We start from the raw sequence: 18,574 nt of genomic DNA, 5'->3' as shown, positions 1-18,574 counted from the left end.
ATTGCTAAGGTCGGCCCCTTCCACCGGTGGGGAGGACAGCCAACACACCTGTGTGGAAAGACAGCAATGTAGAAGGAATGTGGGGTAATGACCAGGGCTACAGAAGAGCTCCGGACTGTTTATTTACAAAGTTGTCACACTGAAGAGGGCTAGAATGTGCTGTTTAAACTGATTATTTTTAGACTCTGAATTTAGTGGCTGGTAACTACAATGTGTAATTGAAAAACACTTTAGATTCATAGAGTGTCAGATGAGTGATATTAAAAAAAAAAAAGACAAGAAACATATTTTTAAAGATATTTAATGATCTTTTTTTTTCAAATCAGTACAAAAATTTAAATACAAAATTGATTTGCCATTAAGTCTCAAATCTATTCATGGAAACTCAAACAAGTTACCAGTCTTTTCACCACTCTTTGTTTCTGTAAGATATCTGAGGACAATTATCCTCTACAGACATTCTCTTCCCCTGTGGGATGTCATATTGCTTTAAAACTCTCTTTTTAAATACAACAATGTCAGTTTGGTCCATTTCACATGGAAAAGCTCTAGCTAATTTTGAATTAAGTAGGGATCATAGTACTGTCCCTAGACTGTAGAACATATAGTTGTTTCATCTGCTTTTACACTAATGTGTTAACATGATGTACAACACTCAAAAGGGAAACACAGGTACATAGATAATTATTTAAAACTCTTCTTTAAATTAAATGGAGTATCATTTAGCTCTGATATTAGCACCATGGTAGAATATACAGTATCTGGCATAGATTTTGCTCCTCCTCCACTTAAAGTTTAGAAGCATATGCCTGATAATACACACACACACACACACACACACACACACACACACACACACTCACACTCACATTCACACAGGCAATTGAGCAACAACCAATAAATAAGTTGGAAGATATCTCAAAAAGTGAAATTTGGTTTAACATAGATAATTTCTGTCTTTCTTTATGGAAACTAAAATACCATACATGCACAGATAAAAGCAACTTTACAACTCATCTGGCCTGACTGTTCTCCAAGTCATTTCAATGTAGTTATTTAGCAGAAAGAGCCAAGGGACCCATATGACTTTCATAGCAACCAGCTACAAGCCGGTGTCCTCAGGAGCAATGCCAAGGATAGCTGTCCACAGAAATGCTGTTTACTTTGCAAGTGAAGGCTAGGTAGAATATCTTTTGGATGCCAAAGTGCTTTGTATAATTAACAATAAATGAAAAACCTTGTGCTAATAAACACATTTGTCTTAAAATTCAAGAGGATAGGGCCTGTGCATTGTAAAGGGGAAGACAAATGTTAAGCCAGGATAAGAAAAACTGTGGTGGTAAAAATAGTTCAGATCTGAAGTAGACCATATTGTATACTGTATTTATTTGTGTACTTTCCAATCTATGTCTATCTCTTCAACTCCTGACTTAATTTTTGTGGAAAGTACGTTAGAATCTGTCACTGTACTCTCACTTTATTTCCCTAAGCAATTAATAGCAGACAAACAGTAAACATTCAACTGTTTGGGTTTTGAGCAGTGCCCAAATCTAGTATGTGCCTTAGTGGGTCAGACTTGTTTCAGCTGTGGTGCCAAGAGTGTGGTGACGCAGGCGTGGGGTACCATTGCTTTATGACAAGAGTGTGGTGACGCAGGCGCGGGGTACCATTGCTTTATGACAAGAGTGTGGTGACGCAGGCGCGGGGCACCATTGCTTTATGACAAGAGTGTGGTGACGCAGGCGCGGGGTACCATTGCTTTATGACATTCCAGATCTCTCTTCCAAATGCTGATGTTAAGGAAACAGTTATCTTCCTACAGTTATAGTCCCCATTGCTCAAAGGATCACAGCCACCTTTAAATATCAAATCTTATCATTGCTCTTTTAAAAAATATTTTTATGTAATTCTGAAAAATTTCCCTAAATTAAAATAAATGGCTTGGATTTTGGCAATTAACTTTGGACCCACCGGACCCTCAAATAATATGTCATATCTTTAAAATTCATAGTTACTGGGTGGGTGCGGGGAATCACAGCTGGTAAAACATGTAAGTTGAAACTTCACAACACTTGGCTGTGTGGGCAAATTAGGTGATTTTTTTTTCATGCATGTAAACACAACTGATAATTGTTATTAGTAATGAATGTTCACAAAATGGCCAAGTTATTTAATGTAAGGCTTTAAATTTTTTTTTTGTTTGTTTATGTTGTTTAGGCCATATATAAATTACGTGGAGGGAAGGGGAAAAAAAGATCAAGTTACAGAAATATGGCAGACTGAAGCCTCTAGATGCGTTGAGACATTAATGTCTGTGAGCTAAGCTATGAACTCCTGTGGGCTCTGCCCCGTATCACACACTAGCATCTCACCCAGTGCTCAGCAAAGGGAATGCTGAGCGTATACACAATGGGCCATTGATACACGGGCTTTTTTGGGGAGACCACACACACACACACATACACACACACGATTCTGACTAGGTTGTCCTGCAGCTAAAAGCACAGCTTCTAACATGGAGAAGCATCCTTTGGACTAGAGACTATCATGGTCCCTGCACTACAGAACAACTCTCCAACACCCCACATCAAAACATCTACACAAGTAGAGAGGAAATTATGCAAATAAATACAGTATGTAACTGTCACTGCTAACCTCTCAAGGCATATTCAAAATATTTTTTAAAGGGAGCACAAGGAATGGATGACTTTCGTTAGCTATGGTATTCCAGACTGACATATTTTGACTGATTTGAGTAAGCAGGTTATGAAATCATATAACATACAATGGCTAATATGAGTCCAGTGGGAACAACGCAAGTGTCAGTACTTGATCTATAAATCTGTCCCATCATTCTGTTACAATCTGCTGTGCACAGTATTAAACATGCATCTTAGTTTTTATTTGTACATGATGGTCCAAACTTTCACTTAAATATAACTTTCCAACTATATAAATGTTTTGAAGCATTTCTTTCAACTGGATTTTTTTTTTTGGTGTGTCATTTTCTTTTCTTCTATTAAATCTCTCTCTTTCTTTCTTTTTACTTTTTACATGGGATACAATAAATATCCTGAAAAGGAGGAGTGGACATATTGCCCGGCGTACAGTCCGGCTGCCTGTTCTGAGGGCATTTGGAGGAACACCCTGTCTCCAGGCCGGAGCAGCAGTACCGCACTCCCGGATGCCTGGTCCAGAAAGCCCTTCTTGTACTCGTCATATGTGTACATCATGGGCTCGTTGTTCTTGAAGAGAGCAACCCACACGTTGCCCCCCTTGCAGTGAACATGGTAAGCAAAGTAGTAGACACCCGGAACTTCACAGGTGAAGATGCCAGTCTGCGGATTGTAATTCTGTCTGCCGTTGTAGAGCATCTTGTCAAACTTCACTGGGGCCCCGACGGGTGGGAAGGGTGCGGTCAGCTCAGCAGTAAACGCAGGCATCTCATAGGCCGGCCCTCCGTTCTTGCCCTTCTTGCCCGCGTAGGCATGTGGAGGTTTCACTCCATCAATTCCTAGCCCCATATCTGGCAGATACTCTCCCTGGGGTGGTGGCGTAGGGGGCATCACAGCTGGGGGGCCCGGGGGCCCTGGAGGGCCTGGGGGCCCAGGAAGGCCAGGCTGGCCTTGAGGTCCAAGGGCACCAGGTTTCCCCGGAGGGCCGTGAAGACCTGCTACTCCTGGCTTCCCTACACCAGGGAACCCAGGGGGCCCTGGGAGGCCTGGTTCTCCTTTGGGGCCTGGAATCCCAGGTGGTCCAATAGGGCCACTAGGTCCTGCGATTCCTGGAATACCTGGGGGGCCCTGGAGACCTTGATCCCCGGGTATGCCTGGTTCTCCCTTGGGTCCGAGCAGTCCTGGAACACCAGGAAGTCCTGGCAACCCTTTGTGACCAGCTTCTCCCTTGGGTCCTATAGGACCTGGCAAACCCCTCATGCCAGGGGGACCTACTTCACCAAGAAACCCTGGCTTCCCAGGGAAGCCTTGGAGGCCTGGCTCACCCTTGGGACCTGTTGGACCCTGTGGTCCTACAACCCCACCTTCTCCTTTGGGTCCAGGGAAACCAATAGCACCTGGAGGGCCCATGGGACCCGGCATTCCAGGTAGGCCTGGCTCTCCAGGGGGACCCCCCATTCCAGGAGGACCTACTGGTCCCTTTTCCCCTCGTGGCCCAAGAGGTCCAGGAACACCCCCAATGCCCCGGTCCCCTTTGGGTCCTGGGAAGCCTGGCTTTCCGACCCCTGGGAGGCCTGGGGGACCAGGCAACCCTGGCAGTCCTTGCTCCCCCTTTCCGCCTGGAAATCCTGGTTGGCCAGGGATCCCATCCTGTCCCGGCTTTCCTACTCCCGGCACCCCAGGAGGTCCTTGAACTCCAGGCACACCAATAAGGCCTTGTGGTCCAGGTTCCCCTGGAGGCCCTGGCTTCCCCAGGGGACCCTGCGGTCCAGGAAAGCCTGTCACTCCTGGTTTTCCCACTCCTGGTAGCCCAACTGGGCCGGGAGGGCCATGCATACCTGGAGGACCCTTCAGACCTGGCAAGCCAGGCATCCCGAAGCCCTTCTCTCCTTTGGGGCCCTGAGGACCGGGAGGTCCTGGTGGTCCTTTGGGCCCCCTCTCACCCTTTGCTCCTGGTTGCCCTGGTAACCCTGGCCCACCCGGTTTCCCGATGCCAGGAAGTCCATGAGGTCCTGGAGGTCCTTGAGGTCCTGGGATTCCCATAGGCCCGATTTCCCCTTTAGGTCCAATTTCGCCTTTTGCCCCTGGCATTCCCATGGCTCCTGGCTTCCCAGGCATTCCTGGCATACCCGGCTTTCCAATTCCTGGATATCCCTGGGGCCCAGGTTTCCCCTTGATCCCAGGCATTCCGTGACCTGGCAGACCTGGCGGGCCAGGTGGTCCTCTTGGTCCGGGTTCTCCACGGGGACCTTGTTCTCCTCGCAAACTGGCTAAGGGTATTTCTCCTGGAAAAGTGGAGAAAGGGTCAGGGTGATTGGTTATCTCTTATCTTAAGGAAGTAATCGCAGCCATTTAATTTCGACACATTTGCCTATTAGGTATCAAACGGCAGAGATAATATATAATATGCCCACCTTCCCGAACCTTTCCCTATAGGATACCAGAATTTAAAGAAAATTCAAACAGTCGGTTTCTGTGATGTATCTGAATTGTTGTTTGAAAACTCTTACATGCAGCTGGTTATATCGACACTGGCTAAAATTTAAAAGCTGAAAATAATTAAACAAAAACGTTCCAAGGGCAAAATTGAAGCTATTATCGTGTGGTCATTGTACAGAATTTGGGAAGGCTGAAGTTGTGAAACAAAAGGGGGGATCGGGGAGAACATTGTCATTGTGCCCACTTAGCAGAGGTAACTGCTTGACATGGCATTTTCATCTCATCTGTTTCAGGATCACATTTGTGTGTGTTTTAGAGAATGTTGGGGTCATATTCTGTTTATTATTTTTCAACACTTTTCTACTTAAAGTTATAGTGTATTTTTCCATGACCTTCTTATCAATTTTAAATTTTCATTATAAATTTAAAAAATTACATAGTATATGTTGATGGGTTTAAAAGTGATGATATAATTTATTAATTAAACCAAGCTAATCAGCATTTCTGTCACCCAATATACTTATTTTTGTGGGGGCAGCATTTGAAGTTATTCTTAGTTTTAAATATATGATCTATTACAAACTGTATTCACCCCATTTGGTAATAGATACAAAAATAAATAAAAACAAAATCTAAATCCCGTTCTTGCTGCTTGCCTGAGGTTGTGCAAATCTTGACTATTGTCTTCTCCATCCATCCCTCTCCTCAATCCCTTATGCCCCTTGGCTTCTGCTATAAGAACGACCAGCATCCTAGTCTCTGCTTCTGTGCACTGTTATAGTGCTGCATGCTAAGAAGACTCCTGGGTTTTACCTTTCCGTGCCTGGCTGGCTTGTATTATTCTCAATTTAACAATGTAGGACTAAATAATCTTTCTTCACGAACTGAAATATGGGTGATCAGAATCATTTTCTCATGGACCCAGGAATAAGGAAAGATTTTTATTTCCCATGTGGTTTGATAACATCTCTCTGCATCTGTCTCTTAGATCCTATGAATTTGCTGCTTAGTGTTTCTGACATGGTATAAGCATTCTCAAGCCTCAAGTAGAAAATTTTGAAGACATTATTTTTCTTGGAAATTCGGGTTTTGATCAGGAGAAGTGAGTAAAACACTTTAGAGTGGCATGCAGATAGACAAGGAAATCTTCTGGTTTAGGTGTGAGATTTTGACTGAGTGACTTGTGCTGCCAGCCTCCCTGTTTTCCTCTTACTGCAGCCAGAATAATAATAAAGCTACTCTAGGTAACCAGCAAATAGATAAGGAAGCTGCTAGCCTGCACTTCCTGTCTACTCAGGCAAATAGTTTCATTCTTTCTCAAGTCTCTGTTGGGACTGAAGACCAGATAGTTTAGTTTTACAATTAACCTTAGTTGTTTAGGGGATTAAGATGTTCTTAGGTCTAGATAGATATTTTAAGTTGATAATGGCAAGATATGATTGATATTGATTTATATTCAGAATTTTAGACGCACCAAGATAGGAAAGATGCTTTCTTCAAGGCTGCCAAATATAAATAGTCAAAACACTATGAATGCAGCATTTGTATAATACCTGATTGTTTTGTGATCCTTCTTGCTGTATGTAGTTTATTGTATATATGTAAAAAAGAAAAAAATAATAAAAGAAACCTGTCATACCTTGTTACTGAAATACAAAGCTCATGTGAGAGTGTGCTGTGCTTTGCAGGCAAACAACTCTGTAAGCCCCATGCTGCTGGGAATTGTGGGGTACATGTGGGGTGCATGAGGAATGACTATGTGGTTCCAAAATCTTCCTTCAACTGTGTGCAGAATTTAAGTCTTATCATTGCACTATGCAGAGCTATTGCCAGGAAACAAAAGAGAACCCTACAAATCATAATCTTCCTGGATAGGAGTAATCATTTGATTACACGATGCCCCAGAAGCCAAGCAGGCCATGCAAGGAAGGAAAGAAAAAAGACGTAGCTGATTCCCCAAAGTGGTATGCCAGTTCCTGAAGAGTAAACATATGAGGAATAGTCACGTCAACACACACACACACACACACACACACACACACACACACATATGGCTCGTAAGCAAATTGCAGTCAAGGGAGACTCTGAGAAAGCATCCCCCCTCCCGCTCTGGTACTACATGTTACTGTGGAGCAAGAATAGCATTTGATTCACAGCAATAACAAAGTAAAAAAAAATCATCTAAACATCAGTTTCTCCCTCAACTTCTATACTTTAGGAGTCTGGAGAGCTACTTTGAAAGTGTATAATGTGGTCTTACCTTTGCCCTTCTTGGGTACCACTTCCTTGCCCATTCTTGGCACAGGTTGGATTTCCTTCATATATTGGGGTAAGTGTGGATACTCTTTGCCATATTGCATGTGGGGCATCTCCTTGCCCATGGAAAGGCCATCTTTGCCCAAGGGCATGTGAGGTACTTGCTGGCCCAGAGGCTGGTACTGTGGAATTTGTGGTGGTATCTGAGGAGGAATCTGAGGTGGCAGCGGCTTGATTCCATAATAGGCACCAGCCTGAGCGAGCCTGATGGAGATCAGGGAAGTGATGAGCAGAATTCCCAGCAGCTGTAGCGGCCCAGGTGGCACAGCCATCACCTGTAGAGACAGGACCACACCAACAATGTGAGCACCTGCAGGCCAAGGGGCTGCTCTCTTTGTAGGTTAGGTAAGGTGGGCAAACCTAGTCTCTATATGTCAGAACTTCAAAAGAGGGAAGTCCATATGGTGAAGGTGCTCCCTTAGAGACAGAATTCGAACACACGCCAGAGGAGTTGGATCCGTCAAATGAAGGCAGTTGGTGGAACATAGTCTAGAGATTGCTAGTGTCTCCAGATAACAACCCTGCAGCTTTTCCATAAAGTCAAGAAACCTGCTTTTTAGCTTGAGATAGAGCCACTCAAATAAAGACATTCAGGTAGGTGATATGACCTGGTTGCCAACTGAAGATCGTTGTCATCGATGCCTCTTCCTAGGAGGTTCCCTGGATGCAGCAAGCATGTCCCTCTTGTTCTGTCTCCTTGCTGGCTATATGCTGATAAGTTCCCTAGAAATGCACTAGAACCCTTGGACCATGTCATAAAAGCTACGCACTGAGGATTGTAGAGCAACACACTTGAGCCCTGGTTGACTGTGAAGGAGAGACGATGTGGGTTCTATTTCTTTAATTCACTTTTACTTGGGCAGTTCTAACTTTGCTCAATAGGGCAGTCAGACAACTGGGTGGCACTTCTAAGTGGAAACACTTAAAGATGTATAGGCTTTGATAGGAGCTGAGAATGCTCATCTGTTAAATGTTTTTCTGGATGCTTAGATTTGTCATATATACATACAAATGTGAATGTACGCTAAGTGTAAACACGACACCAAAAACTACAGAGAAAAGGCATTCCATTTGATGGAGCCAGAAGGTCATGGTTAAAAATCAGTATCGTAATTATGTACTTCTTCCTTCTACTTAAATAGTATGAGGTAATTATTTCAGAATTTGGCTAACTGGACCCAGAGTCCATTAAAGTTTATCTTTGAAGTTTTATGAAGGGGAGGGAGTTTATAAAGCAAATTATTGTATAAATAAGATGCAAGGAGATGTCTGACTAGTCACAAGAACACACTGTTTCTAAGCTGATTAGTGGTGCTCTTTACAAATCACCAGTTAACAGAATAAAAATAAATGGGTTTCATCTGTTTATAGAAACCAGCTTGCAGAGACTTCTGCTTGGTAACACCCTAGGCTGGAAACCAAACAGCTCCGGAAAATGCAATGTGAGGGAATGGACACTAGAGGGCAGGCATGATACACTCAGAAGTCTGTTCGGTGCTCCCCACCCCCACCACTGTGGAACCTGTAACTGGCCCTGAGTGGTTGCTCTACACCCACATGCAATTAAAGGACTAATTGAAAATTAGGGGGAAATGTGTCTGTCAGATGTACTATGCCAGAAGGCTGAAGATGATGCTCCAACGTTATAGAGAATTTTGGGTGACTGTTCAGGCAGCAAACTGTCTCTGTCATTTTCTCATTTTGGAAGCTGCTAACCTGTACTTCCTGTTTACTCGGGTAATTAATTTTATTCCTTCTCAAGTCTCTGATGGGGTCGAAGACCAGATAGTTTAGTTTTACAATTAAGCTTAGCTGTTTAGGGGTTAAGATGTCTTTAGGTCTAGATAGATGTTTTAAGTCGATAATGACGAGATGTGATAGATACTGATTTACATTTGGAATTGTAGACTCACCAAGATGTTTTGTCCAAGGCTGCCAATACAAACAGGCAAAACACTATGAATGTAACATTTATATAATTCCTAATTGTTTCGTGGTCCTTCTTACTATATGTAGTCTATTGTATAGATGTGTAATAATATAAATATATGTATAAAATATAAAAATAATAAAAGAAAAAAGATTATTAGAGAGTGTCATAATGCTGGAGAATGAGACGTAGCAAGAATCTAAATCTTTAATGTAACTATTTCCTGGAACACCTCAAAAAGACTTGTGTATAAGTAATTTAACTTCTGTTTCCACGGGAGTTTTTCTTTATAATTCTGCCTAGCTTAATTCTTAATTACAGTGTTCTGCTTTTTAGAAAAATTTTGTTGAATTTGTGACATTCTATTTGAGGGTAATTCCAGGAGTCTGAATACAATACAGAAGAACTCACTAATTAGAAAGAAAGAAAGAAAGAAAACAAATTTAACGTGAATCCCTACCAGAAAATTCATTGCTTTTCTGTTTTTCTAAATATACAAATTAATTGTTTTTTTTCCTTCCAGGGACTAAGTGACATAACACTAGTCATTACAATGATTTATGAAGCTTTCCATACATCAGCATAGTTGCAAAGAAGAACTGTTTCTTTTACGTGTCTGAATGATACATGTACTGGTAAGAGGCAGCAGAGAGATTATTGTTATTTTCTGCCCTTCTAAATGATTAAGGGGTCATTAGAAGCCATTGGGAAAGAGCCATAAAGTGAACAGTGATTTACTTTTATTACTACTAACTTATTTTAAGGTGTAAAAGAACACCTACTATAAAAATTCAATAGAATTTCCTAAATTCTCATCAGAAGCAATACTAGGCCCACCTGAGAATACAAGATTGAAGGTGCTGTGGTCACCGAGTCCCGGCCTCCGTCAAGGACACTGTTTCAGTGCGAAGGACAGAGGCACATACCTTTAAGAGGTAGCAATAGATGCTGAGGGGAAGATTTTTTCCCCCATCAACTCCTTCTTAAACTTTAAAATCCCTTATTTTTGAAGCAGCAACTTAAAAGAAATGCTTCTTCATGTCTTTGTTCCCCAGAGACAGTTTACAAATATGCAATGCAACATACACCCCTTTAAAACACAAACAGAGCATATTATACACTCTACTGGTTGTTTGTTTGTTTGTTTGTTTGTTTGTTTGTTTTCCTCTAAGACTGGCACTTAGACCTTAATTTTTGTCTAGCTATAATAATTGACAAATCCCTTCCAGGTCTTCATTTGTTACAAGTAGGTCTTAGTTTTATTTTAAGTCTGGCCTGATTTTTAACATTCAGTATCTGTAAGGTACTCAACTAGAGATCTGAAAGTGTTAATTCATACCAGAGTATGAATGCAATCTGAAATATGTGGCAATACCTACGAGTGCAGAAACTAGGACTTCATTCAGATGTAATTCTACCTTCCAAGGTGAATACATTCCATTAGCCAACCTTAAACTTGTGGTGCTGTCTTTAGCAATAGATTTGCATGCTTGGCTTCTGCCCTTCCAGCAAAGCAGTTGATGTGTTGTTTTACACTTTGAGAGTCTTTAAACTGGGACACATATGTGAAATGTTGGAAAACTAGAAGGAACAAAAATGCCTAAAAGACCAGGTGACTCCCTGGAGCTCAGCAGGAACCAGCTTCCCTCTACCACTTCCTCTCAGAGGCTTGGCCTTTCTCTCCCTCAAACCACCTCATCCAGTCGGCCCTCTGCCATTGCTCTGGCCCTTTATTTAAGTAAACTTTGCTAAGTTTTAACTTGAATATTTATGGAGGGGCCCTGGTTGGAATTTACCGCTTGACTTATCCCTACTAATTTCCTTCTGGTCCCTGAGGATAGCTTTGGTGGTCAAAGTGGTGTGGTGGTTCTCTTACAGCACTCAAGACTGTCAGATGTGTCACAGTATGCAAACACCTGCAGGGACGAAGCCTTGCTGAGAAGCGATGGAAATGGGTTTCTCCATCTCTCTTCCTTTTCTGGGGATGTGGAACACAATATGCTATTAGTTTTCACTGCCATTTCCTTGCTTTCTATTTATTTTAAAAGGATGTGTGTGTGTGTGTGTGTGTGTGTGCGTGCGCGCGCGTGTGTGCACACATACACACGCGTGCATGGGTGTACACAATGCATCTCTGCCAGCTTGGTGTACTAAGTGACATCTTTCATGTCATATAGGGCATAGACTCTAGAACTCAAAAGCTGTACGTTTGGGTTTCAGCTCTGCAGTGCTCCACAGCTATAACTTGGACAGAGAGCCCTCCTCTCCCCAGAGTCTCAGTGTTCTCACCCATGACACAGAAATTATAATCTTTGCCTACTCCTCAGAGCTGCTGCAAATAATAATAATGTGGATTCTTTGTAAGCCGAAGAGCACTGTTTGAGCGTAAGTTATTACTAATGGACCACAACCAAAAAGACAAATCAAAACCAACTGAAATGCCAGACTTTCAAAGGAGGATACTGGCCAAAGTAAATGTGAGGTTAACTGCAATGATAAACTGAAAGTGAATAAAGCAATGATAGCCATTAAAATACACTTATTAAATATGGTAGTTAAAAAGAAGAAAAACAGTTTAACCAGGGCTATCATTTATTTTGGTGTTAGAATTGATAATCCCCATCACTTAGGTAACTTCCTGTTTCCCAGAGTTGGACAAGGTTGGAATGGGTTTTTGCTCATGTGACTTGCTCATGCAATTTGCGACATGCGACTTACAGGATATGTACTATTTTAGATGCTCTAAGCATACCCGCTGTATACTTATCCCAATGAGATTTTGCGTGGCTACACAAGAGAATATTTAAATATTTTGCCTCCAATCCTTAGTCTGTATCTGACTTTGTCTTGCTCATAATGGATTTCTGATGTTGTACAGACAACCCTCTTCTCTCCTAGGCCTCCTCCTTGTCCTGACACTAGGTTTGTTGTTTTTCAAGAGCCTTGGAAGAAGAGAAAATGAGGTAGAATCTTCTTCCAGTATTTCTCTGAATTGCTGTTCTGTGTGTCTTAAAGAAAATTATCTCTTGGTTGCATTTTCCAGAGCAATTCAGCCACTCGATACAGATATTTACTGCTAGACAGATTTAATTTTTCGGTGAGGGGAGGGCAAAAGATACAATGGTTAATTAAAAAGGCGGAGTCTTACCTTATTGGATTCACTTTCTAGTGTTGAAAGCTGATAAACAAGTTAAAGTGATTCTGCATATCGGCTACAAGTGACTCAGAGAGTCAAGCAGGTGTCTCTGTGTACTCAGGTTCCTCTAGGGAATACACAGGAGGTTGTCATTTGCTCACCTAAGCTGCCACAATGAAGCATCTTAGACTGGGTGTTGTCAACAGCAGAGTTCAAAGGACCGGGGGATGCGAAGTCTAAGATCAAGATGCCAGACCGCAGGTGTCTGGGGAGGACTGCTCCCTGCATCACAGCTGGGAATCTTCTTACTTTCCCTTGTGTCGGGGAAAGGTGAGGAGCTGTTTTGGTTCTTTCCTAGGGGCACCATTCATCCCAAAGGGCTTTGCTATTGTGACCTAACCATACCCCATGCATCTCCCAGCATCACATTGGAGGCTAGGATAACAACACAGGAACCTGGGCGCAGCCTCAGTGCATAGCCGTGGAGTAAAGCACTTGAGAACGCCTTTAAGCAGGAGAAGCTAGTAAGGGTAGCTGAAGAGATCTATGGGAAGTAAATTAGGAGTAACCATTTGAATATTGAGGTTTTTAAAATAGGGTTTCTGTATTTTTATATTAATGTGTGACTGTTTTTGCCTGCCTGCATGTATGTGTCCTACATGCATGTCTGGTGCCCACAGAGGCTAGGTTTTCAAAACCTCTGGAGCTAGAGTTTTAGACAGTTGTGAACTGCCATATGGGTGCTGGGAACCAAACCTGGGCCCTCTGTAATAACATACATTTTTAACCACCAAGCCATCTCTCTAGTCCTTGTTTATTTTAAAATAATCTCAGCACACGACAAGAACATTTGCTCAACCATGTTCATAGCAGCCTTTTCATAATAGCCAGAACATGGAAACAGCCTAAGTGTCCCTCAGCAAAAGAATGGATAAAGAAACTGTGGTACATTTACACTATGGAATACTACTCAGTTATTAAAAACAAGGAATTCCTGAAATTTATGGACAAATGGATTGAACTAGAAATGATCATAAGGAGTGAGTTAACCCAGAAGCAGAAAGACTTAAATAGTATATACTCACTTATATCTGGACACTAGCCCAAGGGACATGCCCCATAAAAGTCTTCACTCACCGGGAAAGTGGGACAGAGGGGAAGACATCCTATTGGGAGTCCAGGTGAGAGAAGCATGGGAGAATGGGGAAATAGAAAGATCCAGAGGGTCCTAGAAACCTATAAGAAGAACATAATGATGGGTGGATCTGGGACCAGGGATCCTGTGCAAACTATGGCACCAGCCAAGGACAATACATACAAGAAACTTCGAACCCCTACCCAGATCTACCCAATGGACAAGACACTCTTCACAGTTGAGTGGAGAGTGGGGTCTGACTTTCACACGAACTCTGGTGCCCCATATTTGACCACGTCCCCTGGAATGGGAGGCCTGGTGGCACTCAGAGGAAGGATAGCAGGCTACCAAGAAGAGACTTGATACCCTATGAGCATATACGGGGGAGGAGGTCCCCTTCAGTCACCGTCATAGGAGAGGGAGGGAGGAATGGGAAGAAATAAGGGATGGGATAACAATTGATGTGTAACATGAATAAATTAATAAAATATATTTAGAAAAAAATCTCTTTTGAGATGCCAAATAGGAACAGAGGGACAATTCTATTTATTACAGCATAGTTGGGGGTAGTTTTCACTAATATATTGCTTCAAAAGTCAGCTCCGTATCCTTGTCTGTCCTCCACATATTGACGTCTTTATTATGTCCTTTTTTTCCCTTAGAAATATTACTATTGTTTTCTTAATCTCTCAGATTTAAAGCTTACTGTATTGTTGTGCTGAAGATAATGAAGCATAACGAAGCACTTCGGACTGGGAACTAAGTAACAGGAATGTGCTTTCCCACAATTACAAAGACATAGACTTCCAAGGTCAGCGCATCGCCAGGGTGTGGCTCTTGCTGAGTGCTTCTCTGGGCTGTATTGGTAGTCTTCATTCTGTGTCTTCACATGACCTTTCTTGTGTGTGTTTTTCGGTGACCCTATTGACCCCTTTTTAACTTAATTTCTTTTTGAAAAATCTTATCTCTAAATATAGTCGTATACTGGGGTACCAGGGATAGGGTTTCAATGTCGATTTTGAGATGGGTGAAGCAAGGTAAGAACAACCCTTCCTCTGGACCAGACAACTTATAATTCATGTTTTAAGCCTTCTTAGTCACCATTGTTTGCTTCATCCTACTACAAGTTTAACCTAAAGTTAAACATAATTGTAACCAACTTTCTATTTTTTCCTCTCTTAGCCAATACAGCCAAGCTTCTAGAAGAAAAGGAAAATGTGACCTGCGTTGGGGTTTCTCAGAGCTTATTGACAAGTACTCACAACAAAAGCACTTGATGCAGACTTTCAAAATAGTTAATTAAATCTCAGCTCCAGCTTAAAGATCTTTCCTACAAAGGTTGTTAACACAGAGCACTCATATTTTCCGTTTGGATATTAACAAGGATGGGAACACTCATAAGATGGCCCATTTTCTTGTCACATAAACTTTGTTACTTTAAAAATTATATGAATAATTTGTAGGGAAGACTTAACATTTTAAAATTATATTCCAGGTGGTGCCTGTGCATGCCTTTAATCCCAGCACTCAGGAGGCAGAGGCAGGTGGACCACTGAGTTTGGTCTCCAGAGTGAGTTCCAAGACAGCCAGGGCTACAAAGAAAAACTGTACTGGAAAACCAATAAATAAATAAGTAATTGATTGACTGATTGATTGATTGAATAAAAATAAGACACTAATCTGAGTATAGCGGGCTCTCATTAGGAGTCATTTTATCACTGCTTTTGTATTTTAAAGACTAGTGGTATTTGCTTTTGCCCTAGGTCCCAGGATTATCTAGTCCCTGGTTCTTGGCCACCCACACAGTGTCAGATATAGGTTTCATGTTGTAGAGTGGACTTTAAGTCAAATCATAAGTTAGCTTTGTGCCACCACTGCCCTCACATAATTTGCAGGCATGACAGCATTATAGATCAAAGAAAGGGTTTAGGACCTTCTCTTGGGCTCTTTTACTTCCGTTGGTTTGCCTTGTCCAACTTTGATGTGATGGTTTTTCTTTTATCTTGTTATATTTGGGTGTTATCTCTTAGAAGCCTGTTCTTGTCTAATGAGAGACAGAAAGGGAGTGGATCTGCATGGGAGGGGATGTGGGGAGGATGGAGGAGGAGGAGAGGGAGGGGAAAATGTTAACAGAGTATAGTGTATGAGAAAAGAATATTTTCAATAATAGGTGGGGTGGGAAGAATAAAGGCTATGTGTCCATCTTTTGCCCACTCCTTGGTTAACTGGAGATCTGAACTTTGTTGTAACATAAATTAGTAGTATAGATAAAATTTGCTCCATAACTGATACTTATCATTCTCAGGATCATGGTTTTATTTTCTCTTATACTACTAACCAGCTTTGATATAACTTAGCATAATATCAATGCTCTTTTTTGTGATTTTTCAAAAAAAAATAAGGTTTCAAGCTTAATTTAAAATCAACATTGTCAGCATGTTAAATACAATTTTGACTTTTGTTTGACTTATACATGAGAATTGTGTTTTGAACACTTTGAGGATTATGATTTGATGTGTATAGAAGAAATATAAATAATGTGATGGAAAAGGAGGAAAGACAAAGCAGGGGAGGGCGAAGCAGATATAGAGTTGGTGGTCATCGTTCACCAAGAGCATGCTCTTTAAAAACCCACTTCAGACAGGGACTGAGCCTCTGAGTGGGCTGACACCTGGGTTTTAAAGGAAGAGAAGACAGACCAACTGGACACAGTAACAAGAGCATATTTGTCCTTCCGGGAATCCAGTGCAAGTTAAGTGGGCAGCATCCATTGCTACGTGTGGAGACTTACATATCCCCTGCTCCAGCAGCAGTGAAGAAAAATTAGTATATATCAGATGCTTAATAAACCTACGTTGTAAATTACCTCTTTTCTCCTTTATGTATTGAAACCTGAAATCCTTTTGTGGGGATGGGTTATCTTTGAGGAATTGGTCGATGATGTGCCCAGATTGTCTCTGAATAAAATTATTGATTATAAATGAGAAAACTGAAACCTGAGAATAGCTGGGGTAGAGAGGCAATTAACATTTAAGTTATCATTTTGATTATTAACTGCTAATCAGTTCATAATTAATTCATGTGTTAACTCTATTTTCTTTATCTATTTCTTTCCTTTTCTTTCTTTCTTTTCTTTTCTTTTTTGAGTCAGAATATCATGTAGTCCAGGCTAGCTTCTAACTTGCTGAGGGTAACTTTGACCTGCTGATCTTACTGCCTTCACCACTTTTGCCCACCCCCCAAGTGTTGGTATTATGGGCATGTACCACCATACCAGGATCTGTGGAACTGTTCAGCTATTAGACTCTTTCAATTGCTATCTGTCCATCCTATACTTGTATGACTGATTATTTTCCTGAAATTCAGAATTGCAGATTTATCCTTATTATGCTTCAAGGTAGAAATGTAAAACTCCTGTTGTTACTTCTAGGAGCATCGTATCTCCATTTTATTTTATGAGGGACTGATCCATCTAACTGCAGTCTCACTTTCCTCAATTTTGTCTTCCACACAACCAAGCCTTCTTGTTGGTTGAAACAATAAAGTTGTGCATTATAAAATAAGGTCTTGATGAACTTGACACTCTTTGTACCTAAAGACTCGTTTTTCATGATGACATGAAGCCAATGGGGATGTGGATATGCTCAACTATATAACAGAACCCAGATACGTAAGATGCTGGTCAACCGATTGGAAAATGTACTGGGCAAGATCACTCAATAAACACTGCAAGATTTTAATTCATCTATCCCCCTATATATTATCAGAACTGATGAGAACTAGGCTTGAGCTGTACGCTCACTTTCAGCCCAAAATTCTATTATAATTAAGAGCACCCAATGACCCACCTACTAGTTACAAGCAGAACACATGACCTTGTGGGACACGTAGGACTTGAGGAGTCCATTAGATTTTGCCACCAAAATTGGCCACACACACAACACCCCTGAAACGTGTGTCCAAACATCACATTCCAACAGCTCTCTAGAGGAGATTTCACAATACCCTGAGTAGCCGATTACAGTACTTCCTAGATTTCCTAATATCTAATCGGAATCTCTTCTGCTGGACTTTAAGCTCATTTCCCCTTTCCCATTCTCAAAGGAGGTGGGAAACATCTGGAGAATATCTTTTCTTAAAATAATAATGCACATATTGGAAGCCTGTAATTATCTTCCTTTGTTTCCCTCACTGGAATAATGTCAGCTGCTAAACAGCTTACAAAACACTCGAGAGAACCCTTGAAAGAGAACATTCTACAGTGGAATTTTCCCCTTCCCGTGAATGAAAGCATCATTGTTTTCAGAGCACAGAGTGCCTAAGCTGGAGGTCTGACTAAGTCACCCATCCTGCCTGAGCATCATTTCCTTCCCTTGCAGAATGAGGATGTTGAATAGAAGAACTCAAAGTCTTGTCTAATTCTGGCGTTTTCTAGTAACTGAGAATGTGGAGAAAACTTACACCTTTCATAGGTAAATGGATTTACTAGTTGAGATGATCAGGGTTTTTGATGTTGGAAAGTTAGCTATATCTCATACTTCCAATAACTTTTCAATATCCCTTCTTAGAGTTGGGGATGAAATTTATAAAACCTCTTTATAATTTTTTTTCTTGGAAGATAAGCAAGGCAGGCAGTGGTGGCACATGCCTTTAGTCCCTGTATTTGGGAAAGCAGAGGCAGGCAGATCTCTGGGTTGGCTAGCCTGGTCTACAGAGTGAGTGTCAGGACAGCCAAGGCTACATAGATAAATCTGGTCTCAAACAAAACAAAACAAACAAACAAACAAACAAAAAATATAAGCAGTATTGGATGAGAAACCAAAGGAAGTTCAGGGATAAAAGCATAATGCTTGCCTTAAAGAGGATTCAACGGTTGAATAAAAACATGAAACCTGTTGAGAATTTTCGAGAAAGTGGCTGTGAAGGCTGGATATGGTGTTTAA

The 18,574-nt window shown here is 41.5% G+C and overlaps 1 protein-coding gene across 2 annotated transcripts in view; it reads right to left on the bottom strand.

Annotated features, from left to right (window-relative positions):
- Nucleotides 1-285: 285 nt before the first annotated feature.
- COL8A1 (collagen type VIII alpha 1 chain) overlaps nt 286-18,574 on the bottom strand; it is a 138,579-nt gene continuing 120,290 nt past the window's right edge. For both annotated transcript variants that reach the window (XM_084801239.1, XM_084801240.1), the window contains 2 exons: nt 7,375-7,705; nt 286-4,960 (listed from right to left, as the gene is read on the bottom strand). In XM_084801239.1, coding sequence (XP_084657365.1) covers nt 3,051-4,960; nt 7,375-7,702 — 2,238 coding nt within the window. In that variant the 5' untranslated portion in view covers nt 7,703-7,705 and the 3' untranslated portion in view covers nt 286-3,050. The remainder of the gene's footprint in view (nt 4,961-7,374; nt 7,706-18,574) is intronic.

The sequence above is a fragment of the Acomys minous genome, assembly GCF_964271855.1.
Source record: "Acomys minous genome assembly, chromosome: 11".
Classification (NCBI taxonomy): Eukaryota; Metazoa; Chordata; class Mammalia; order Rodentia; family Muridae; genus Acomys; species Acomys minous.
This window is presented reverse-complemented; position numbering and strand designations above follow the sequence as displayed.